Below are 24,889 nucleotides of genomic sequence, written 5' to 3'. Positions count from 1 at the left end.
ATTCTGGAGCCAACCAAAAGTCTGGTTCCTTCATCATAGTCTCCTCCTACCAGTGGTAGGTTCCTCCCGGTTCTGTCCGGTTCGGCCGAGCCGGTAGCGGTGACCATATGATGTCACTGAATCGGTTCTCCCCCCCCCGCCCTCCCCCCCCGCGTTATTCTTACATTTTATTTGGTCCCACCCCCAATCTATTGCTGCCTCCTGAGTCCCAGCTGATGGCTAGAGGGAAAAAAACTGTTTAAACTCTTGCCACAGGGCTTCAAAGGGCCGTCCTACAGCTGATCAGTGTTAAAAGCAAACAAATGAGTCGTGTCGTAAGTGCGAGGACTGGTCGTAAGTGTGAGGACCTTCCAGAAATGACTCTGACCAGCTAGCCACGCCCACCTAGTTACATGACCTCCAAGCCACACCCACAAAATAAGCCACGCCCACAGAACCGGTAGTAAAAAAATTTAGGACCCACCCCTGCCTCCTACCTATCCTAATTGAAAGCCCTATCAATTGTGGAGCTGACTGGCAACGGAGCCGCAGCAGAGGGATGAAAGAGCCACATGCGGCTCCAGAGCCGCAGGTTGCTGACCCCTGGTCTTGGTTATGCTCTGATCTTCCTTCAAGGAAGTCTATCTTTTTCCACTGATTCAGCAAGGCAGTTCTAGCCAAGTTCTCATGTCCTTTAGAAACAGCACCATCTACTGTTGACGTCTATGTTTACGTGCAATCAAATATAGTAATATACAGTTTCTTGGCTGTGTAGGAACCTGGAGTTCCTGTGAATTGGTTTCTGAATGAGAAGAGGATCACACTTTGCATCCATCTCATAAACAAGGAGCAACTAAATAATTAGATACGTTGCAGCTCTAATTGGTCTCATTTTCTATTTCTGTTTTACGTTCCTGATACTTGACAACTTTAGAATTCTTAGCGTTTGTCATCAATTTTTGACGTGGGTTACAAAGATGGGTAGAGTTAGACTTACCTTTCAAATGTGCTGGGCTTCAATTCTTATAGTCCCCAGCTCGCAAGACCAAGCTAAATGATCATTATGGCAAATAAAATCCAGCCATCTGAGAGGCATTAGTTTGAGGAAGTCTGACTATTGAAATCAGCTGACTCCCTTGCTCTATTAATACTAAAGTGCTGGATAAAATTTTATTTGTAAGCTATTTCATTATTTTTTTTAAAATATATATATATTTCTTTTACTATCCACACTCATTGCAACACACTCAAATAATTTGGAGGGATGATTTTCAAAAATATAATCTCATCCCAAATCTGGTTTTTTCCTCCCTTCCACCATTCAGTCGTGTCCGATTCTCTAAGAATGCCTGAATAAACTCCTGTAGTTTTCCTGGCAAGGTTTTTCAGAAGTGGTTTGCCATTGCCTCCTTCCTAGGGTTGAGAGAAAGTGACTGGCCCAAAGTCACCCATCTGGCTTTGGGCCTAAGGAAGGCATGAGTAAAACTCACAGTCACTCAGTTTCTAGCCTGATCTTTAACCACTACACCAAATTGGCTCTCATAAGTTTCATATTTTATTTCCAATTCCATATACATCAAAATGTACTTCGTTTTAGGCTGATTCTGTGTTATCCAGTTATCAGTGTCAGCAGGATCCAAGAATTTGTGTAATAATGTTATGGATTTCTGTAGCCCCCTCCCCTTCCCATAAGGTTTGGTCAGGTTCTTGAGCCCCAATGCTTCATACCCTCAGTCTGATCTGTGTTTTACATGCTTATTTTCTTTGCCAGAATGAACGTGTGATGCAGGTTTTGATATGTTAAGGCCATTTCTATTTTTTGTTCTTTTTCAGGTGCTACTAGAGAAATTGGCTCTGCTTTAACCAGAATGTGCATGCGACATCGAAGCATTGAGTCCAAGCTCAGACAGTTTTCAAGGTGAGTTATGCATGTTGCCAGCTGACGGTCTGGAAATAGAGTTTCATTAGATTCTGGATGGTGTTCAGAATTTAATTGGTACTCAGTCTTTTTCATTCAGGACCATATTAAGCTGTTTACTGGGGCCGATTTCCATCTAACCTCCGAAGTTTTTTTTGGCTGGAAACACCCTTTCATTTTTCTCTCACTGTACAAATTGGGCTTTGCAGAGGAGAAAATTGAACAGTCCATCGTGAGAAGTCAGACTTGCTGGCTCTGTATTTTCAAAGTAGGAATTCCTGTTTCAGACATTACTGTAACTCAGCAGTGGGTGAAGAATGGCAAAACGCGTGATTTCCATTTTTGAGAACATTGATTAGTGTTGCAAAAAACAGTTTTCCCCTCTGCGGGCCTATTTCTGGCAACTCTTGAATGAATTGAGGAGTTGTTCTTGCGTAATGATTAAGAGATTGAGACAGAAATTAGGGAAGTATTGCTGCAAATCCAAATTGTGCTTCGTAGTCACAAAAGCAAGGATGCACAGATTGAGCCTCCCTAGAGAGTTTTGGATTTGGCTTGTAGCCTTCTTGCAGTGATGCCACAAAACTGTCATTTTTCTTAACGTAGCAGATGGGAAAATTATCAGATAATGGCAAATCATCAAATTAACTGTAAGTAATTGAACTTAGATTACATGCCTATGTACAGTAATTAAATCAGATTTAGCATGTGATTTGTCCCGGTAATTTCTTTGTCCTGAGCATTCCTGTTTGCAAACCCATCACTGAAAGGTTAAGTGTGGTCCTTTCTCGCCACTCTTGCATTGAGTGGCCTTGGGCTAAACCAATACTTCTTAACTGTGGCAACTTTAAGACGTCTGGACTTCAACTCCCAGGATTCCCCCAGCCTCTCAATCTCAAACAGCCTGTCATTTACTCTATAGGCAGCCTTGAGGCAATATGTGAATCCTTTCTTACAGGATTGCTAAACCTGATTTATGTGCTTGTGATTGAATTGGACTTAAGATTCTTTCTAAGTTCTGGACTTTGGTTCATGTGTGGGAAAAGTGTGCCTTTAAAAGGCTTAGAGGGAGATTCAGATTGGTTCTTTTCCTGCAGGATTTGATTCCTCTTTGTGTTTTCTCAACAAAATTAGTGCTTTAATTGACTGTCTGATAAACCCACTTCAAGAGCAGATGGAAGAATGGAAGAAAGTGGCCAACCAGCTGGACAAAGACCATGCGAAAGGTAGTTACATGGAAGCGGGACTGCGGGGGAGGGGGCCCAAGAAACTATAGAATAATATGGGTAGAGACAAGAACAGAAGGAAAATTGATGTCAGTCAACAAAACAGACCAGATTAAGAAACCAACAGCATAGGCTATCTGAGAAACCAGCTCACCCGATGAGATTAACCTAGGGGTGAAATCCAGCAGGTTCTAACAGGTTCTGGAGAACCGGTAGCGGAAATTTTGAGTAGTTTGGAGAACCGGCAAATACCACCTCTGGCTGGCCCCAGAGTGGGGTGGGAATGGAGATTTTGCAATATCCTTCCCCCAGGAGTGGGGAGGGAATGGGGATTTTGCAGTATCCTTCCCCTGCCACGCCCACCAAGCCACACGATGCCCATTAAGCCATGCCCACAGAACCGGTAGTAAAAAAAATTGGATTTCACCACTGGATTAACCCACCCACTCATACCAACAGAAGGGACATGCTGCAGTAACCATCAGCCAAGGAATTTTGGCTGACAGACTCCAGAAGAAGAGCTTTTACTGCCATGGCTCCCTCTGAAACATCCTGCCCCTTGAGGTCAGATCTGCTCCAGTGATGGGATTCAACCAGTGTAACAACCGGTTCGCTGAGCGTGAGCGCACACAGGCCATTAGAAAACACCATTAAAAGCAGTGTTAAAAGCACTAAAAACAGCTGAGGCGCGGCAATCTGCTTTGCTGCGCCTATCAGCTGGGCTTCAAACGAACGAAATAAAGGTAGGTATAGGGCGGATGGACCCAGCTGACAGTCGGAGCGAACTGGTTCTCTCTCAGCTGATCATTGGAGCAACCGGCTGAATCCCACCCCTGATCTGCTCCCATCTTTCTGGCTAGAGTCTCCTTTGTCGAGATGGGCAACATTCAAGATAGGTAGGTAGGTAGGTAGCTAGATAACTAGATAGCCAGACAGACAAAAGTAGTCCTTGACTTGTGACCATAATTGAGCCCAAAATGTATGCTGCTAAGAAGCGAGATAATTGTTAAGTGACTTTTACCTCACTTTATGACTTTTTTTGCCGCAGTTGTTCAGTGAATCACTGCAGTTGTAAAATTAGTAACATGGTCGTTAAGCGAATCTGGCTTGCTCTTGTCAGAAGGTCTCAAAAAGTCATCTCGTGATCCTGGGGCACTGCAACTCCTATAAATATGAACCAGTTGCCAAGCATCCAAATTTTGATCATGGGACGACATGAGTGCTGCAGCAGTCGTAAGTGTGAAAAGAGAGTCACAAGTCACTTTTTTTCAGCACCGCTGCAACTTTGAACAGTCACTAAACGAATGGTTGTAAGTCGAGGACCTCCTGTAGATAGATGTCAGAACAACTTATAACTGCTACGGCAACAGAAATTTGCAAGTCTGAATGTCCTTCTCTCCTCCCTCCCAATTCTCCATTGTGGTGGAGATAGCATCCAGGAATGGGTTGACCTTTTCTGCGAGCCAATTAGACTGAGTCTGTCAAAGCTGAAGACACGCCTCCTCCACCAATGGTCCCCAGCTTTTGACTCAGTCAAAGACAGATGTGTTTTTTTTCTGGTCACAATTCTTTGAGAACGAGGGAGGGGCTTGTCTAATACATTTTCTCAAGTTATTTTCTTGGCTTGGGCTCAAGCCTCGCATATCTACCCCTTGCTTTGGGAACAGCTTTTCTTCCTGTGTCCTTCAAGGCCGTTCGCTGTTTCCCTGACAGGTTGTTAAAAATCTGCCTGCTGATGGGTTCCTTCCTTTCAGACAATGGCTCTCAGAATATTAACAGTAACATTCCCCAAACAATTATTGCTGATGCAAGACTTCAGTTGTCTCGGGATACGAAACAATAGTCTTCATATACAAGAAGACACATTCCTGCAGGATGTTAAGAAAAATTTCCTAACAACGGAAACTGTTCAACAATCCAGCCAGCTGCCTGATGCTGGGCAGGAGAGCTTGAATTCCTGATATTTGTCCCCAAATCTTTTTTTTTTTTCTTTGTAGCAGAAAATCAAAGGGTACATTTGGGTGGCATTTGAGATGGGAAGCACGTAAAAATTTTACATTGTAGACCCTAAAATATATCCTTTTAATTTAAATTTAATTAAAAAACCTTCGAGACCGTCTTCTGCCACCAATAGCCTCCCACCGGCCAGTCCGCTCCCACAGAGAGGGTCTCCTCAGGGTGCCATCGGCCAAGTTATGTCAGCTGGCGACACCCAGGGGGAGGGCCTTCTCTGTGGGAGCCCCAGCCCTGTGGAATGAACTGCCCCCGGAAATACGTAAGATCTCCGACTTCCAGGTGTTTCGCTGCGCACTGAAGACCCTGTTGTTCCGCCAGGCCGGGCTATCAACATAATAATTTTAAATTGGGGTATTTTAAATTTCTGGGGTTTTAAATTGAGCCAAATCTATTTAATCATTTTAAATTTTTAATCGTTGTTTTGTCTTGTGTTTTTAAATAGGCTGTACACCGCCCTGAGTCCTTCGGGAGAAGGGCAGTATAGAAATATAATAATAATAATAATAATAATAATAATAATAATAATAATAATAATAATAATAATAATAATAATTATTATTATTATTATTATTATTATTATTATTATTATTATTATTATTATTATTTACCAACCTTTCAGAATTTCCCTAAAAATACATCCCATTCGCATAACTCACCCACATTGTGGCCTTTAGCCTCACAATAGTTAGTCCACCGTCTCTCTCTTTAGCCTAGATATGGTAGCCTAAAACTGATTGTAAGCCGCCCAAGGTTACGTTTGAGGCAAAATGGGCAGCCTATAAATTTAATAAATAAATAGAGGGTGGACGGACGGACAGACAGATAGATAGATAGACAGATAGATGATAGAAATAAGACACAAAGGGTCAGTCACCAGAAGATACCCATTTCTGAGGGAAATGGCAAGTTTTCCATTGCTGGATGTTTTCATTTAAAAATTGGATGATACTGAAGGTGCTTTAACCTGGATTCCTGCATTGAGCAGCGAGTTACACTCCATGGTCTTACATTTTCAACAGCATAATAATGCACAGTAGTTTCTGTTGATAATGTGATGGCCTTTTTTTAAAAAAAAACAGATTTTGCTCTGATCCCACAGTTTACAATTTAGCCTCCGTTCCATATGTTGTGTTTATGCACATGCTACACACACACACACACACACACACAGAGAGAGAGAGAGAGAGAGAGAGAGAGAGAGAGAGAGAGAGAGAGAGAGAGAGAGAGATTAAGCATCTGCTGATACAAATGAGGTCTCAAGTCCACATTGTGATAAATTTGTCAGTGTCGAAAGGTGGCAAAAAAAAAAAAAGATATTGCTTGGTTTGTCCTATATTTTGGTTTCGGCTACGGGAGGATATGTATGTCATTCCAACTGCTGGTCAAAAAGAGTCCTGCTTGTTCCAGATCATAAATTGATTAGTCTAGTGACCTTATTCTTCTATGTAAAAAAAAGGATGCCATGGCAATTGCCAAGAATCCCTTCTGTGATTACTTACGACCCCTGTAACCTCCGTTGATTATGTTTTCCTATTCTTTCCTGACCTTCGTTTGTGCAAAATGTTAAATGCACCAGGCCATTAAAATGAAAAGTGCTTAAGCTTCAATCTCGTATAAGCTTACCTGGGCATAAGCCCTACTGAATTCAGCGTAGCTTTCGCTTACTCAGTGCTACTATTAAAATTCGTCTCCAACGTTGCTTGTCTAACTTGAGCTTCTAGCCCCATTGCCTATCAAATATGTTTATATACAATCTCTCACTCTCTCTTCGTAGAATACAAAAAAGCACGCCAGGAAATAAAAAAGAAATCTTCAGATACCCTGAAGCTTCAGAAGAAGGCAAAGAAAGGTACGGTTCTCTCGTTTTTTTTCCCTCTCTTGATAGAGACCTGATCAGAAGGTTTCACTTTTATCCGCAAATGAAAAGTTGCAAACATAATCACCACATATTGCTGTTTAGCTGGCTTTCAGTTCCTCCTCTGTGGACAACCCTGAGTGACATCCTTTGTTGAACTTGCTAGACAGAACTACCGTATTTTTTGGAGTATAAGACGCACCTTTTTCCCCCCAAAAAGAGGGTGAAAATCTGGGTGCGTCTTATACTCCAAATGCAACACCGCCCAGCCTTCGCAAACGGAGATTTCAGAGGCTGAAAGAAGCCTCTGAAAGAAGCTTCAGAAAAAAAGCCTCAGAAACGAAGCTTCAGAAGAAAAGCCTCTGAAAGGCTTTTATCTAAAATAATATGACAAGCAACAAAAGAAGAATCAGTAAAGGTTCTAACCAAACTAGGTTAACAAATCTGGAGAATGACACAATAACCAACAGATCGGAAGAGGTTTATCTACATACCAATACCAAAGAAAGGAGATTGAACAGAGTACAGATAGTCCTTCAGAATAAAAGCTTCAGAAAAAAAGCCTCTGAAAGAAGCTTCAGAAAAAAAGCCTTTTTTTCTGAAGCTCTGTTTCAGAGGCTTTCAGAGGCAGAAAAAAAAAGCAAGGCACAGAGCTCAAAACCAACGAACCTGTTGCTAAAATTCACCTCTGGAAACAGCTGATTGGGGGTATTCCGGGAGGCTGATCCACCTGCCAATCAGCTTTTTTCTTATTTTCCTCCCCAAAAACTAAGGTGCGTCTTATCCTCCAGTGCGTCTTATACTCCGAAAAATACGGTATTGCTTCTCAGTGGAATGCAAAATTGGACTGTGCTCATGTCCATTTTTATACTTATGCCTGTTATCTTGTACATGTTTGACAAACTAAATAAATAAATAAAATAAATCAATTCCAGAGCCCACAAGAGCCTTTTGGTACATTTGAGATTTAATGGAATTAGATTATAGATGTGCACTTCTTCTCAAAAATGAGAATAAAGAAACAAATAAAAATAAAGTTTTCTGCTCCAGAGACATTGAAGGTCTAGGACTGTTGGGAGGCGAAAAAATGAGCACATAAATATTCGTTCATACCAGTTTAATTTTCACCTGCAATTCTGTGTCCATAAGTGTGTTTCTTGAAATGTCAAAGGCATGTATTTTTTTAAAATTCAGAATGGAAATTATGTTTTCTTAATTAGAATAGGGATGCTACTAATCAGTTAGAAAATTATGGAGAAACGTCCCCCTTCTCCGAGTATGTCACCTTGGCTAGATAATCCTTGCCTTCTGTTTCAAGAAATTGGTGAGCCTGCGAAACATTGGGGGAAACCCAACCACAACATTTTACTCACAAGAAAAGGAAATAAGACTTGTATTCTTCAAGTAATAGATACATTTTAGTATTTAAATGCTCCCACTTGGAGCCCCAAAATGATTGGCTTGCGAGTTTTAACTGTGAAGTTACAGAATATTGAGAGTTGGAAGGGACGTTGGAGGTCTTGTAGTCCAACCGCCTCCTTAGTCAGAAGACCCTATACCCATGATGGCAAACCTTTTTGCCATTGCGTGCCAGGAGGGGGGTTGCATGCGCGTGTGCCCACACCCATAATTCTATGCACCCCACGCGATGGCTCAGTAGCATGGTATGCGATGGCCCAGTAGGCCCGTTTTTCTCTCTCACCTGGCTCCACAGCCTTCCTAGGAGTTTGGGGAGGGCGAAAACGGCCTTCCCCACCCCCCTGGAGGTCCTCCAGAGGCCAGAAATTGCCAACCTCCGGCTGAGCTACGCATGCCACAGGTTCGCCATCACGGCCCTATACCCATGATGGCGAATCTTTTCTGGATCGAGTTCCCAATGTGCGCGGGCCCCAGAAAGCCCCCAAATGCAATACCTGCGCATGCACCCCACACATGCGTGTGCAGTCCCCACACACATTCCCACCCCTGCACATGCCACACGCCCGCACATATGTGGCAGAGACCCGACAACCAGCTGACAGGCGGGAGGTGCATGCGCATTTGCGGTGGAGCTAAACTGGACTGACGGCTCGTGTGCCCACAGAGAGGGCGCTGCGTTCCACCTGTGGCACGTATGCCATAGGTTTGCCATCATGGCCCTCTACTATTCCTGTCCAACCTCTTCTTAAAAACCTCCAGTGATGGAGCACCCACAATTTCTGGAGGCAAGCTATTCTACTGATTAATTATTGTCACTGATAGGAAATCTCTCCTTGATTAGTTTCCATTCTGTTGCTTTCTGTCCTGCCCTCAAGTGCTTTGGAGAATAGGTCAATGCGCTCTTCCTTTAGTTTATTGGTGTAACTGCTGAGAATCTTCCTGTGAAGAGGGATCTAAATGTAATATCTAAACAAATAACAGCTCCTTTTTGCAAAATTATCAAATCTATTGAAAAGCACACTGATGGACAGCAGTAGGAAAATTATCGGAATGCAACAGTCATGCTGACTGCCACATAGTATGCTGGAAACCTATTTATATACTGGCAGTCCACCCCAGTCCACCCCAACGATGCCCTTGAAGTGATGTCCCAGTGCCTGGAGGCTGTGCGGATCTGGATGGGGAAGAACAGGCTCAGGCTCAACCCTTCCAAGACTGAGTGGCTGTGGCTCCCGGCATCCCGATATAGTCAGTTGACTCCATCACTGACTATTGGGGGCGAGTCGTTGGCCCCCACTGAAAGGGCTCGCAATCTGGGAGTCCTCCTGGATAGGCAGCTGTCTTTGGAGGAACATCTGACGGCTGTTACCAGGGGGACCTTTTATCAGGTTCGCCTGATTCGCCAGTTGCGGCCCTTTCTTGATCGGGATTCCTTGTGCACAGTCACTCACGCCCTCGTCACCTCTCGCCTTGACTACTGCAACACTCTCTACATGGGGCTCCCCTTGAAGAGCACCCGGAGGCTCCAGCTGGTCCAGAATGCAGCAGCACGGGTAGTGATGGGAGCAACATGGCGCTCCCATATAACACCGCTCCTGCGCGAGCTGCACTGGCTCCCGGTGGTCTTCCGGGTGTGCTTCAAGGTGTTGGTTATCACCTTTAAAGCGCTCCATGGCATAGGGCCTAGCTATCTCCGAGACCGCCTGCTGCTACCGACGACCTCCCATTGACCCGTGCGCTCCCACAGAGAGGGCCTCCTCAGGGTGCCATCAGCCAAAGAATGTAGGCTGGTGGCCCCCAGGGGGAGGGCCTTCTCTGTGAGGGCTCCCACCCTCTGGAATCAGTTGCCCCCGGAGATAAGAAGAATCCATGACCTCAATGCCTTCCGTCATTCCCTGAAAACCTATCTTTTTCAGCAAGCCGGGTTGGCTTAGAAGAAATTTTTAAATTCTTTTAATTAGTTTGTGATTCTTAACTTTCGGGCCAAAATTTATATATATTTTTAAATATTTTAATATTTGTATTCTATGTTTTTTATCTTGGCTGTACACCGCCCTGAGTCCTCAGGGAGAAGGGCGGTATATAAATTGGAAATTAACAATTATTAACAATTAACTTACAACAGTCCGTTTAGTGACCATTCAAAGTTAAAACAGCCGTTTTTCACACTTGCACCCTTTGTAGCATCCCCATGATCATGTGATCAAAATTCAGATGCTTGGCGACTGGTTCATACTTATGACCGTTGCTGTAACCCAAGGTCACATGATTACTTTTTGCGACCTTTTGATAAGCAAAATTTTTGATCATGGAGATGTTGCAATGGTCGTGTTAAAAAAAAAAAAGGTCATAAGTTACTTTTTTCAGTGCCGTTGCAACTTTGAACAAATGAACTGTTGTAAGTCGAGGAGAACCTGACCCAGCCTTCTGACAGTGAGGCAGGACTTTTTGGAGCTGAATTATCTTGTAGATTTTCCAGATAAGCCTCCCTTAGGCTGAGGCCTAAGTAAGAGTTTAGGCCAAGCTTGGCCTTTGGTGACTGGATGAATATATCAACATTGCAATAGGATGGAATTATTTTGTCATTGCTGCCTTCTGGTCTACAGTACTAGAATTTCCTGCCGATCTTGCTTTTAAGGACTAATCTGCTAATCTGCTCTGCCCCTTTGTAGATTCACAAAAGGTCAGCTGCCTTTGCAACACAGGTTCCCTTTTCTTGGCCTAAATTTTAAAACCTCACATTAAAAAAGGGATCCTCCATTCATTAGATTTTGGTTTTAGATTAAATTTGGGATAATATACATTTCAAAAGAATAACGGGGCTAATTAGCCACTGTAGCGGCTATCGAATTGTTTCAGTTATATCTTTTAACCTTTAAAATTATAGCTATGAAGGTTCAATTTGTAGAACATTAACTCTTCCCTTTTGCTTTTGCTTGAAATTAAAAAGATAAAAAAGTATGAATAAATGACTGCACTGTTGAATTTTGTGAAGTCCAAAACTAAGGCTAAAGTGTTTTTTTTTTTTTTTAAATCAGGATTGTTTGGGTCCTGATGTAGGATTAGTTCTAGAGCAGTGTTTTTCAAACTTGACAACTTTGACGAGTGGACTTTGACTCCCAGAATTCTCCAGGCAGACTTGCTGGCTAGGGAATTCTGGGAATTGAAGTCCACGCATCTTAAAGTTGCCAAGTTTGAAAAACACTGCTCTAAAACCTTGTTGGAACAGACAGTACATACTGATAGTCCTCGACCTACAACCACAGTTGGGAACCGAAGTAGTGGTTAAGTGAGTTGTGAATTTAATTTAATTAATCATATTTCTATGCCGCCCAACTCCCAAGGGACTCTGGGTGAAGTGAATCACGTGATCGTTAAGCCAGTGCAGTGTCTCCCATTGGAAGCTGGCTAGTGATCACATGACCCGAGGGTGTTTTTAAATACATATTAGTTGCCAAGCAGCCAAATTTTGATCACTGTGACAGTGGGGATGTGACAATTTTAAGTGGGAGGACCGATTGTTAAGTCACTTCTTTCAGTGACATTCTTACTTCAAATGGTCACTAAACAAATGCTTGTAAATTGAGGACTTACCTGTAATATATTGAAACTAGCACAAAATCCAGTGTATGAAAGTCCAAAACTGTAGATCTTAAAGCATATTTTGAGAAGAATTTCCAAATGCTTAGCTGTATCTTTCTTTTTCTCTTATGCATTTTTTTCCAGCCCAATTATTTTTTAGGTCAGTTGCTGAACTAGACTTTTTTAACGGTGGGCAATTATAGCATCCCCTCCTTTCAAAGACGAGAGTAACCATTTTGGTTGCTGCTGATAGATGCAAAGAGGTTATAAATGGGAGTTATTTTACTTTCTGGCAAAGCATTTCCAGAAGTCTTCCAACAGAAAGGATCTCACTGGAAAAGTATATTGTCTGTGGCAAGAGTTCTTTTTCTCAGTAGCAATTCAGAAACAACATCTGGAAGTATTTGTAGCTAAAAACGAGCAATCTTTTTAAGACCCGTTTAAGAAGAAATTAATTTGGGGAAGGAAGGAAGGAAAATGAGGAAGGAGGGAGGGAGGGAGGAAGATGATGGGAGGAGAAGGAGGACGGAAGGTAGGTAGGAAGGAAAAGGATTGAGGAAGGAAGGAAGGAAGGAAGGAAGGAAGGAAGGAAGGAAGGAAGGAAGGAAGGAAGGGGAATATACTGTAAGTCAATGCAGCCAATATTGCTGCATAGCATCTATCACAGTTCTAAAAAGCAGTTGTTGAAGATGGTATTATGAATCAAAAAAAGTTGCAAGACTGGCCATCAGCTACAGATAGCTGCAGTGTTGTGATGGAAACTCCACCTGTTTTTGCTGTGTATCACATGTATGTGTCTGTGCATGCATACCTTTGAGAGAGTCTTGACTCCTGGCAACTGCCTGGACAAGTCTGCAGTTTCCTTGGAAAGATTTCAGAAATGGGTTGCCATTGCCTCCTTCCTTGGGCCGAGAGTCAGTGACTGGCCTAAGGTCACCCAGATGGCTTCATGCTTAAGCAAGACTAGAATTCACAGTCTCCCGTTTTCTAATCTGGTGCCGTCACCACCAAACTGTATGCCTCACATGTGCAATGTAAATTCAGAAAAAGAAAACGGGCAGAGCTTTACTTGTACTGTTGTGGCCATTATGTTGGTTATTTTTACTACATTTTATGACAACCCCCGGAAAGAAGCACTGTGTTTTAAAAGTATTAAGGCAAAGGACAAGAGCAGACATGTACATGTCTGAAGAAGTTGGAAATAATGAGTTAAAATTCTTCCCAGGGAAGATTTGAGGACTGAATGTGGCTTTACCAATTCTTCCCAAACTTCAGTAAAGAAAAAACAAGGAAACTATCTCTTTAAGAGACAGTGAAAATACAATATAATAGTCCTTGGCTTATAATCAGTTGCTTAGCAACCATCAAAGTTATGATGGACACCCCTAAAAACGCTTAAGACCCAATTTTGAAGTTCTGACAGCTGCCTCCCTGGTCATGTGATATTTTGGCTGCTTGGCAGCTGACCCCCTTTTATGACTGTTTACAATGTCCCACACTCATTTTACGACTGCCACAACAACTGTTGCAAAAAAGGTCAGGGAACAGGTAAACCGGCTTTACAATCAATATGATTTAGACCTGTAATTGCCGTGCTCAGTTATAGCAATAGCACTTATATACCGCTTCACAGTGTTTGACAGCCTCTCTAAGCCTCTCTAAGATACAGCATATTTCCCCCAACAGTCTAAGTCCTCATTTTACCCACCTTGGAAGGATGGAAGTGACTCAACCTTCATCCTGAATCAACATGTCATCCTGAGCCAACATGACCACAATTTGCAACATTTTTGCCAAAACCCAGCATTTACGGGCGTTACCATCACAATCGAGCCCAAAATTTATGTTGCTAAGTGGAACATTCGTTAAGCAAATTTGCCCCATTTTTCGACTCCTTTTGTCACAGTTGTTAAGTGAATTGTTGCATTTGTTAAGTTAGTAAAATGGTTGTTAAGTGAATCTGCATTCCCCCATTGACTTGGCTTGTCAGAAGGTCACAAAAGCTGATCACCTGGGGATATTTGCAACCGTCATAAATATGAACCAGTTGCCAAGCGTCCGAATTTTGATCGTATGACTATAGGGATGCTGCAACGGTCATAAGTGTGAAAAAACGGCCATAAGTCCCTTTTTTTCAGTGCCGTTATAACTTTGAATGGTCACTAAATGAATTATTGTAAGTCAAGAACTACCTGTACTTTCAGGTTTTGGCAAAACGCCCCAAAGCAAACCATGGTTTCATTTAACAACCACAGTGTTCATTTAACAAATGCTGTCAAAAAAAAAAAAAAAACGTCAGTTATGGGATAACCTACTTTATAATCATCATGACTTCTAAACCAGAAGTAAATGATGGTTTTCGGCAAAAATGTCGTAAGCTGCAGTCATGTGACCGAAGGATGCTGCAGATGGTTGTAAAATCAGATCAGACATGTGATAACCCACTTTACAAGCAACATGATTTACAAATGTAATTGGTAGGCTCCATTATAATTGTAAATCAAGGACTGTAAATTCTCTTGGGTTTTTTCTTTCTTTCTAGATCTCTTAAAATATAGTTATGGCAAGTTTGTAATCAGCTTCAGAAACTATTCTAATTGTTCCAAGAATACAAAACACGTGGGATAATTTTTTAAAAAAATCCTACACAATACAGAGTGAAGTATCTGGTCAACTTCTGTTTTGTTAGCTTGGTGCCGATGAATTGTTAATATATGAGGTTGAACAAAAATTGCTTTTGAGTAGAAATGGCAATATTGAGCCCGGAAAGCAAATGACATCCACAGCAACAGGCATAGCTAATGTTTTATAATTGTGTTGGGATGCCCTTGTTATATGGTATATTATTTTAATCTTGGTTTCCTTTTGTGTGCCATTGTCTCTTTTATTTATTTGGGGAAAAAAATAATGGTTGCTTATTATATACAAGAACCCTAGACGGCCAACAAACATGCATAAATCATAAAAAGGAAAAGTTAAAACTCTTAAACCCAAAATCGGGGCGAGACTGTTCCATTTCATAGAGCTACAGAAAAACTTTGCTTCTTGGATCCTGCCAGAGGATCAGATTTAATAGAGGGGACCTGGAACAACCTATGTAATCTAATGGGATGGATAGATCTCTTTAGGGAGTGGTGTTTGCACAGGTAAGCTGGCTATAAATGTGATATTGAATTGCAGCTGGATAAAAATGGGGAGCCCATGCAGGTCACAGCAGGGATAAAACACAGGCAAACTACTGAAGCATGCTGAATAATAGTATTTATAATCCAATTTACCTAGAGGATAGAGGTTTGAGAAAGCTGTTTGAAGGCTCTTTTCAACAGGAGCCACTTAATTTGAAGATTTAATACACACCTTCGTTTTCCTTCTCTGTTGCCTTTCCAGTCTCCCCTTCTATTTCTCCTCTTAATTGTAATTTTTTGAACCAGGAACTCTTTGTGCCACAATGGTAAAAATGTTCCATTTGTGACCCATTTGTTTGCGAGTCCATTTCATGGAATCATTTTCAAATTCTAGCTTAGGACATCGGGTCCCTTGGACTTTGCTTTGCTGGTATTTTATGGCTCGCTTTGGCCAAAGGATTGGAAATGGAGAGATTTTGGGGAGGGGGGGGTCAGCTAGAATGGGTGAACAAAAAAGGATCTTCTGAGTCATGATTTGAAGGATCAGAAGACGAACCTTCTGAGGTCTCTTTTTTTTAAATGGTTCCTGTTCCAATTCGTCAAGATGAATCAGGTTAAGTTGACACATAAAAGAGCCGAAAAAACCAACAACCGCCCCATGACTCATAACTCGGAAAAGACTTATACAAAAGGTTTTGTTGGAAAAATGGAGCTGTGATCAGTGTGTTTCTCTTCAGGCTTAGAATGATGATTTAAACCCTTGGAGTGCTGGTTTTGACTTCTTTTATTTTCCTTTTTTTTTTGTGTGTGTCAATTTTTGCATCCTGCTATTTCCCATCATGCTCATCTTCTTGACAGCAGAGGCACTGGGTAAGTTTCACCCTGCACTCTCCCTGGTGGCTGGTTGGGGTCACTTTGGCGGGGGTCAAATTACGGTACGAGTGCAGTGATGGCAACCATTTTGGCCTCCGCAGGTCAGAAGTTTTGGAAAATGTCTTAATGTTTGACCCTGCTGGCATGTCACACCCACCTACCCTCTGAACAAATAAGAAACAATTCTCTATTCCAGGGGTGTCAAACTCAAGGCCCACGGGCCAGATTCGGCCCGCGAGGTGCTTAGATCTGGCCCATGGGGCCAATCTGGAAACAGGCAAAGGACTGGCCTGCGGTGCCTCTGCCAGCAAAAATGAAGCTTGGGAGGGCCGCGCGTGGTGCCCCCCCCCACGAGCTCCATTTTCACTGGCAGAGGGTGGCAGGAGGCTGGCGCAGCTGAAAACGGAGCTCAGGAGCCTGTTTTTGCTGGCAGGCCACAGATACCCCTGACATGAGTGACATCAAGCTGGCCACGCCCACCCCAGTCCGCTGAGGTCAAACACAACCCTCAATGAAATCGAGTTTGACACCCCTGCTCTATTCCCTCCCCAATCCTGGCCAGACTGAACAGTGATCTTTCTTGGCAGTGCCAAAGCTTGTCCAGAAGTGGAGCCACTACTGCCATTCCAGATCTCCTGCACGCCACTTACCTTCAGACCTTGGTTCTCTTTCTCTTTGACAGGTCTCTGTGGCATACCTGAGGTTCCACAAGCCTTTCGCCCTTAAAAAAGTAACTTCAAGAGAATGCTTTTCTGCAGCCTCTAAAAACTGAATGAAAGCTTGCCTGGTTCTTACAGAGTTTTTGGAGGCTCCAGAGGCCATAGGAGAGCACATCCCTCTCACGCAACTTACCGGCAGGTCTGGAGGTTGCGCAAGAGCATACTTCATTCTCAAGCAACCTCCACGAGTCCGTAGCCTCCCCCCCAAAAAAATCACACTAGAACGGGATGTGCTTTTGAGAATAGTTGTCAGGTGAATGTCGGGGTTTATCATCCAAAAACATCATGATGTGTCACCTTGGACACACGTGTCATGGGTTTGCCATCACTGTTCTAGTATCTACTTGTTTTCTAGGCCTTTTTAAAATTAAAGCTAATGTTGGACTTGCAGTCTTACGAGCAAGGAGATGCTGAGGTCTACTTCTTCTTTATCCAGAAGTAAATAAAAGTAGTAGCTCATTTTGTAGTGCATGAAAATATTTATTCTGTCATCAGATGTTAAAGAAGGACAGGACAGGACAGGACAGGACAGGACAGGACAGAATAGAACAGAATTCTTTATTGGCCAAGAATGATTGGACACACAAGCAATTTATCTCCGGTGCAGAAGCTCTCAGTGTACATACAAACAAAGTCATAGATCATAGATCATAAATCATAGTTACAATCATGAATCATAAGATACATAATCATACGATTATTCAAGTTTCTAGGCTAAACTTCTAATTGTGGCTAGCAATAGATACACATTTTTTTGCTACTAAGATTGCAACCCGTTTTGGTAACCAAAATGATCATATAATAGATCGAAGCAGCAGACTTTTAGTTTGTGTAGTTAGGATTGTGTCAGACAACCTGGAGCAGTGGGAGAAGTTTCTGAAGATCTTTAAAGCAGTCTGTTTAAAAAAAAGAGACACCTTTTAATGTCTGTAGAACCTAAAACCATTTATTTTTCTAATCCCTTGATCTTAAAAAAATTCTTTTCTATCTTAAATCACTTGCACGTTATACCTTGATTATTAAAAGAACTCTTATTAGAAATTGGTAGAAATAATTCATCTCAATTACAGTGATGATAACAAAGACGATGATAATGAGGCTGAAATGAGCTATACTTTGGGGTGAAAAAGTATAATACATTGTTATATATTGGTATCACATCTTTATTATTTTGATAAATAACTTAGTGCGGAGAATATACCTAATAATTCCTTCCTCCTCCTATTTTCCTCACAATAACAACCCACAATAACAAGTGAATTGGGCTGAGATACAGTGACTAGCCTAAGGTCTGGCTTTCATGGCTAAGGCAGGATTTGAACTCACGGTCTCTTGTTCCTAGCCTGGCACCGTAACCACTAGACCAAACATTTATCCAGAATTGATAGGAGAGTAACTTCAAAATTCTTGCACCTATTTCACCAAAAGTGAAGAAGCTTCGTTCTCTAAAAATAAGGTGGGACTAGAACTCAAAATCTCCCGGTGATTGGCCCAGAGTCACCCAGCTGGCTTTCATGCTTAAGGTAGGATTAGAACTCATAGTCTCCTGGTTTCTAGGCCAGTGTCACCATTAGACCAAATATGTTAACGTTGTGAATTTTAAAACGCTTCTATCAAGGCAGCTAGATGGAGTGGGGTTTTTTTTGTGGATGAAATATTTAAGGAATTCTTTTCCTATTCCATAATCGGTTATTTTTATAGACCACAGAAAGCTCTTACTGAATCAGTTTGGGATTTTTCCTCCTGCTACTTCTGGGCAGCTTTAATGCTTCTCCAATCTTGAAACTTAAACATTAATTCAGGGAATAATCTCATAAACCTGAGAGGAGCAAAACATACTATATTACAGTGATGGCTAACCTTTTTGCTATTGCGTGCCAAAAGTGGGGGAGAGCGCGGGGTGGTTATGCGTGCGCATGCCCACACCCATAATTCAATGCGCCCCACCCCCCACGCATGTGCGTGCAACCTCCCCGTGCTCCCCCCGCTTTTCGCACGTGATGGAACAGTGGGCCCAGTAGGCCCATTTTTCACTCTTCCCAGGTTCCAGAGCCTTTCTAGGAGCCTGGGGAGGGCGAAAACGGCCTTCCCCACCCCATGGAGGCCCTCCGGAGGCCGAAAACAGCCCGTTTGCCAACTTCTGGTGGGCCCGGAAGGCCCGAAAATCAGCTGGTGGAGCTGAGCTTGCATGCCCACTGATATGATTCCGCGTGCCACCTGTGGCACGCGTACCATAGGTTCGCCATCACGGCTATATTATATCGATTTTATTACAAAACAAGCAACTTTTGCTTAAAATTTATTTAACAAGTATGGTTAAAAAAAAAAGAAAGTTGGGTGTGACTCACTGCTTAACAACAGAAATTCTGATCTCAGTTGTGGTTGTAAGTTGAGGATTACATGGAATGTGTTTGTAAGCATATGGGCCCCACAGACAGTTCATCCATTTCTTCTATTAAAATGCATATCAAATTAGATTATGGTTCAGGCATTCTTATCTACTGTCCCTGAATTCGTCTGACATCTCTCTCCTCTTCCTTCTGTTGGCATTCTGAATGGCTTCTCTCAGAGGTCATGGAGAAGTAATGGATAGGTAATGAGTGATTTGGTATACGTGCTGGTGAAACGAAGTAAGTGATATAGATATACGCTGTGTCCTAACCTTAACCTACGCAAGGAGATCCATGAAATGCAAACGATACGCTACATATTGGGAAAAAAAGGAGAACTTAATTGTGAAAGTTGATAAAGAGAACTTCGAGCCAACCGCTTAGATCAGGGGTGTCAAACTCGAGGCCTGGGGGCCGGATTCGGCCTGTGGGGTGCTTAGATCTGGCCCGTCCTGGAAACAGCAAAGGACCATTCCTCAGTGTGTCTGCCAGCGAAAACGGAGCTCGTGAGGACTGCATGTCGCCCTCCGGAGCTCAGTTTTCGCTGGCAGAGGGTTGTAGGAGGCCATCCCGGCCAAAAATGGAGCTCGGGAGCCCGTTTTTGCTGACAGAGCACTCAGGCCACCACAGGTGCCCCCCCCCGACACGAGTAATGTCATGCTGGCCACACACCCCATGCCCATTCTCCCCCCCACACCCCTGCGATCAAACACAACCCTGATGCGGCCCTCAATGAAATCGAGTTTGACACCCCTGGCTTAGATAAATGGAGAGCTAGGACTTTTTGCTTCCAAAAACTATTGCAAATCGCCTTCCATCTTTAGCTAGTTGACAATATTCATATTAAATAAGATTCTGAAGTGAATGTCTCCTTAAATTCCATCCTGGTAGTAGAACACTGATTGAACCACAATCAGTTTGAAACTCCTGTACATCTAAGCTTCTAGTTACATTCATATGGCATCTCTCAGCACTTAACAGGAGATTTAAGGCTTTAGTTTTGATTTAGTATTTTTAGGTACATATGCCGACATGCACAGTTGCACTTGAATAGCCAGATAACTCCAGTCCAAGCTCACTTTTTAGTTGTTCTTTTCTTTGAAATTCAGTTAACAATTGATATATCTTTGGTGGGTCTTAAAAATTGCAAGTAACCTTCAATAGAGATTGAATAAATCTGCAGGAAATGGCGTTCCCATCATCAATGATACTCTGAACAATTGTGGTTCCAACTTTTGTTCTGAAAGTTAGTGGTAGCTGAGTGACTTAGAGCCCCATGACCTAGGAAAACCATTCCTTGACAGGGAACTGAGACATGATTGATGATTGATTCCACCTATCAAAAGGCCTCTTATTTGAAGGTGAAACCAAGTTGGTTCTTGGTTGATGGCTTCCATGGTAGAAATTGAAGCTTTAACGATTGCTACTTGTCCCTTCAGCTTCTTGTATTATGCTTCTTGATAAAGTTGTAAGAGTTGTGATGGTTTAAGATACAAAAAACAGTAATACTTGGGAGAGCTGGAACAGAGAAAAGATTGTTAGGATAAAGGAAGTGAAATTACACACGAAGATTTAGAGATTGCATTCCTATAACACACAGTATGTATGGAATAAGCTCATTTTCAACATTTGCACAATGTGCTGAAACTTAACCAAATTTCTTGAGTGAGTTACATATTAAACCTCTAAAAGTCATAACTAAAGTTAACACCAATCAAGTTTAGCTTGTTGTGCAAATATAATTACTGAGTGTTTACGTGACCTGGTTAAACATGTATAAATATAGACACTGGGTATATGGGCTTCAGAATATTAATCCTTGTAAATCCTTCACTTCTTGCAACTGTATTTTGTTATCTATATTATTCTACAGCTGAAACCTCATGGAAGATGTAAAATGTGCTTTTAAATCCAAGACTCAACCTCACACTAAGCCTTCTGAACCATCTCACAATTTCAGTTTGTCTTCTTAATGCAGCGCGCTCCATGTCCAACGACATCTTTGGTTGAATTAATGCAGGGGTCGGCAACCTTAAATACTCAAAGAGCCACAAAAGCCCTAACCGGAAGCCCCCCATTCAATTCTGGAACCAACCGGAAGTCCGGTTCCCCCCACCATAGTGTGTCCTCCTAGCACGGCGTCCTTTTTCCTCTACCTATCCTAACTGAAAGCCCTATCAATTGTGGCGCTGACTGGTGACAGGGAGCCACAGCAGAGGGATGAAAGAGCCACATGTGGCTCCAGAGCCGCAGGTTGCTGACCCCTGAATTAATGCCTCTGCCTTCCAAGAGTATTGTTTAGCTAGGATTTAGATACAGTATTTCCAACTACAATCTGGAAATTAAATATAAACGTCATAAGATGTGATTAGCATATTAGAAGAATATCATATGTTCTTATAATACTATTTTATAATATTGCTGTAAGGTTATTTTTTGTAGGAGGTAAACACGGTTCATACATTAGAGATACAAATATTTGCAATGTTTAACCTGAATTAGTTTACCTGTTTATTGAAATCTGTTTTTCTTAGTAAGATTCTTTTCTTTCTTTCTCTTTTGTCAAAAATCTGCAGTTACACATAAATATGTGGATAAACACACACCCGTAACACACACCAACCTTTACTGTGTTATTCAAATGTTGTTTATGTGGGAGATATTTAAATTGGGGATGGGTGCTCTGGTTTTTTTTTTAAGAGTAATGTCTGGACTCTCTTATCTCTGGAAGGACCGTAAGTCCTTCAATAAGAGTTCTTACATAACCTTCACATAGGTCAGTCTGCAAATGTCCTACTTTAAAAGAAATTGTTCTTCCATCAATCTCTGCATTTGTCCCTAAGTTTCTGGATAAGATTCAGGTTTAAGCTCTAGGCAGAGGTGGGCGTCACATACTGTAACAACTGGTTCGATCAGCACCGGAAATGTAAGCACGTGCGTGTGCCATCTGCGTAAGCATGCGGCATCACAAAACAGGGCAATTCACTCCTGAACGCCGTCCGCGCATGCATGCGGCATCAAAAAAACAGGGCAATTCGCTCGCGCTCCTTCCGCCCATGCATGTGGCGTCAAAAACACAGCGATATAGGATGGGATTGCGGCCGGGCAGGTGGGCCGCATCTACTGATTCGCTTGAACTGGCAGCAATCCACTATTGGTTCTAGGATAGTGTTTCTCAAAAACTTAGCAAATTTAAGATGTTGGACTTCAACTCCCAGAATTCCCCAGCCAGCAAAAGTCCACAAACCTTAAAATTTGCCTGACAGGCAATTTTTAAATCTTTTTCCCCCCTTAAATCTATGTACCATCCTTGAAATAAAAATACAAGAATGCTTTGTGTATACAGTTGCATTACAGAATCCTGCTTTAAGTTAAAGATGAAATACATTGCTGTTGATTTAGACAAAGTTATGTTGGTTGACTTTGATGGGATCGCCCAACCATTTGATACAGGGGTGGATTCTACTTGCCTTTACTACCGGTTCACAACGGGGCTGCGCGCTCTTCTGAGCCTGCGCAGAAGTGTTCTGATGATGTCGGGGTTGGGCGGAGCCTCCCGCCGGTTTTACTACCAGTTCTATAGAACTGGTGCGAACCGGGGGCAACCCACCACTGATTTGATATGTACACACACATTGCTATGGTTGTGAGTTTGGCTGCCTGGAAAAAAATAATCACGGCCTTTCTTGAAAATTGGGCTTGAAACAGCTTTTGTTTTTCCTCTGTTGTGAACAGGGAGAGGCGACATCCAGCCTCAACTGGACAGTGCACTGCAGGATGTGAACGATAAATATCTTCTTCTTGAAGAAACGGAGAAACAGGCTGTTAGAAAAGCACTGATTGAAGAACGTGGCCGGTTTTGTTCATTTATTTCCATGCTGCGTCCTGTAATTGTGAGTTCCATTCCCAACTTTTTTATTGTTCCCCTGTCTTTGAAAGAGAGTGAAGTGTTTCTACAGTAGCATATTGTATTTCTGATTCCCGTGTATTTTTAAATATCCATAATAATCCATAATCTTCCCTCACGTACGCACTTATGTGCAAAAGCACTGTGATAAGATGAGATGGACAGTACGCATAAAACAATATGCAACATAAGGTAAAGTTCCCCTCGCACATATGTGCTAGTCGTTCCCAACTCTAGGGGGCAGTGCTCATCTCCATTACAAAGCCGAAAAGACAGTGCTGTCTGAAGACATCTCCATGGTCATGTGACCGGCATGACTAAACGCCAAAGGCGCACGGAACGCTGTTACCTTCCCACCAAAGGTGGTCCCTATTTTTCTACTTGCATTTTTAATGTGCTTTCGAACTGCTAGGTTGGCAGAAACTGGGACAAGTAATGGGAGCTCACCCCGTTACATGGCACTAGGGATTCGAACTGCTGAACTGCCAACCTTTTGATCGACAAGCTCAGCGACTTAACCACTGAGCCACCGTGTCCCTAATATGGGACATAATGCATGTAAATGTTGCTTTAGACATAAACACCAACAGCTAGAATGGAAGACTTGCATGGACTCTTTCAATAAATAAAATATTTGAAAGGGTTTTGTGGTCCATATTCTGAAGAATCGCTATTGTTGTAGAACCTCTCTTTTATGCACACCATGAAAGGGGGTTGTCTGAAGAATATTATGGGCCATTTCAGGGATCTTCTGAAGAATTACATGGCTGGATTTTTGGTGATCGAGATGCAATGAATATGATTTGCAAGATGGGAAGCGTCACAATGTTCCAAAAATGCCTTATTCTTTTTTTTGACGGTTGATGGACAGTAATATTAGATTATTTCAGAATATGGTCGTCTTGAATTCAGTGGAACTTCAATAGAATATATATAGATCTGCACAATAAAAAATGAGATAAAAAATTGAGGTGCGTGAGATTCTTGCACAGTGCAGAATGAGGGTGATAATGGCCTACCTTTACAGATTGATTTAAGGACATGCAGTGAAGGTTTGACACATAAAAGACTTTTCTATTCATCCATTTCAGTTTTATTTTATTTACCTGGTCCTTGCAATTCCCTGCACACCCTTAGATTTAGTTACTCAATATTTTCTATGAAACCTTTCATTCTAAATGTTCTCAGGCAAGGTAACAAATATATGAAAAGTATTAAAGTAGCTAGTTAAGAATTGCAAATAATCAAGAGACTTTGAAAGCTGGGAAATTTTTAAATTAGTTGCTTGCCACTGATAACTGTAAATAGGGTGACAGTCAACACTTCTGGGATCGAATTCTCGTAATCCGTTTTCATTTCTCTTTCATCTACCCCCTCTTCCAGACTAAGAAGTAATTTCTGTTGGAAACGACAGAGACCTTGTGTGTAGGGTGTCTTGGGAAATTAGGGATAGGAAAATAGAATTGCTATTGAGCATGGCGGAAATGAGAGAATTGCTACTTAGTTCTTCTCTTTGCTTAGCTAGCTCCTCTGTGAATGAATCCATTCTGTCAAAGACTCTTTGTAAACTGGATCTCAATAGTGGATTTGTATCTTGCAGAAGGAAGAGATGTAACTACCGTGTTTCCCCGAAAATAAGACCCTGTCTTATATTTTTTTTTTGAACCCTGAAATAAGCGCTTGGCCTTATTGCCATGCACTCAAAAGCTCGATTGGGCTTATTATCAGAGGATGTCTTATTTTGGGGGAAACAGGGTAGACTGTGTGCTATTGGACTACTCCGTGACTATGCAAGCATCTGTCGATCACCTTCCCATTCAGAACTTCCAGATTGCTTTATGATCTATCTGTATACGTTACTATATGTAAATAAAAAGAGG

At 42.1% G+C, this 24,889-nt stretch overlaps 1 protein-coding gene across 18 annotated transcripts in view; it reads left to right on the top strand.

Annotated features, from left to right (window-relative positions):
* MTSS1 (MTSS I-BAR domain containing 1) overlaps nt 1-24,889 on the top strand; it is a 165,012-nt gene that overhangs the window by 111,376 nt on the left and 28,747 nt on the right. For 17 of the 18 annotated variants that reach the window (XM_087891392.1, XM_087891389.1, XM_087891391.1 and 14 more), the window contains exons 4-7: nt 1,813-1,897; nt 3,032-3,123; nt 6,914-6,988; nt 22,838-22,995. In XM_087891392.1, the coding sequence (XP_087747518.1) occupies nt 1,813-1,897; nt 3,032-3,123; nt 6,914-6,988; nt 22,838-22,995 (410 nt within the window). Of the gene's footprint in view, nt 1-1,812; nt 1,898-3,031; nt 3,124-6,913; nt 6,989-15,187; nt 15,991-22,837; nt 22,996-24,889 lie in introns of those variants that run through there. The other variant, XM_060681846.2, reaches the window with a different exon arrangement.

Source organism: Pantherophis guttatus, chromosome 3 (assembly GCF_059756535.1).
Source record: "Pantherophis guttatus breed Tessera chromosome 3, ASM5975653v1, whole genome shotgun sequence".
Classification (NCBI taxonomy): domain Eukaryota; kingdom Metazoa; phylum Chordata; class Lepidosauria; order Squamata; family Colubridae; genus Pantherophis; species Pantherophis guttatus.
The sequence above is the reverse complement of the archived record's forward strand: the minus strand, read 5'-3'. Positions and strand labels throughout refer to the sequence as shown.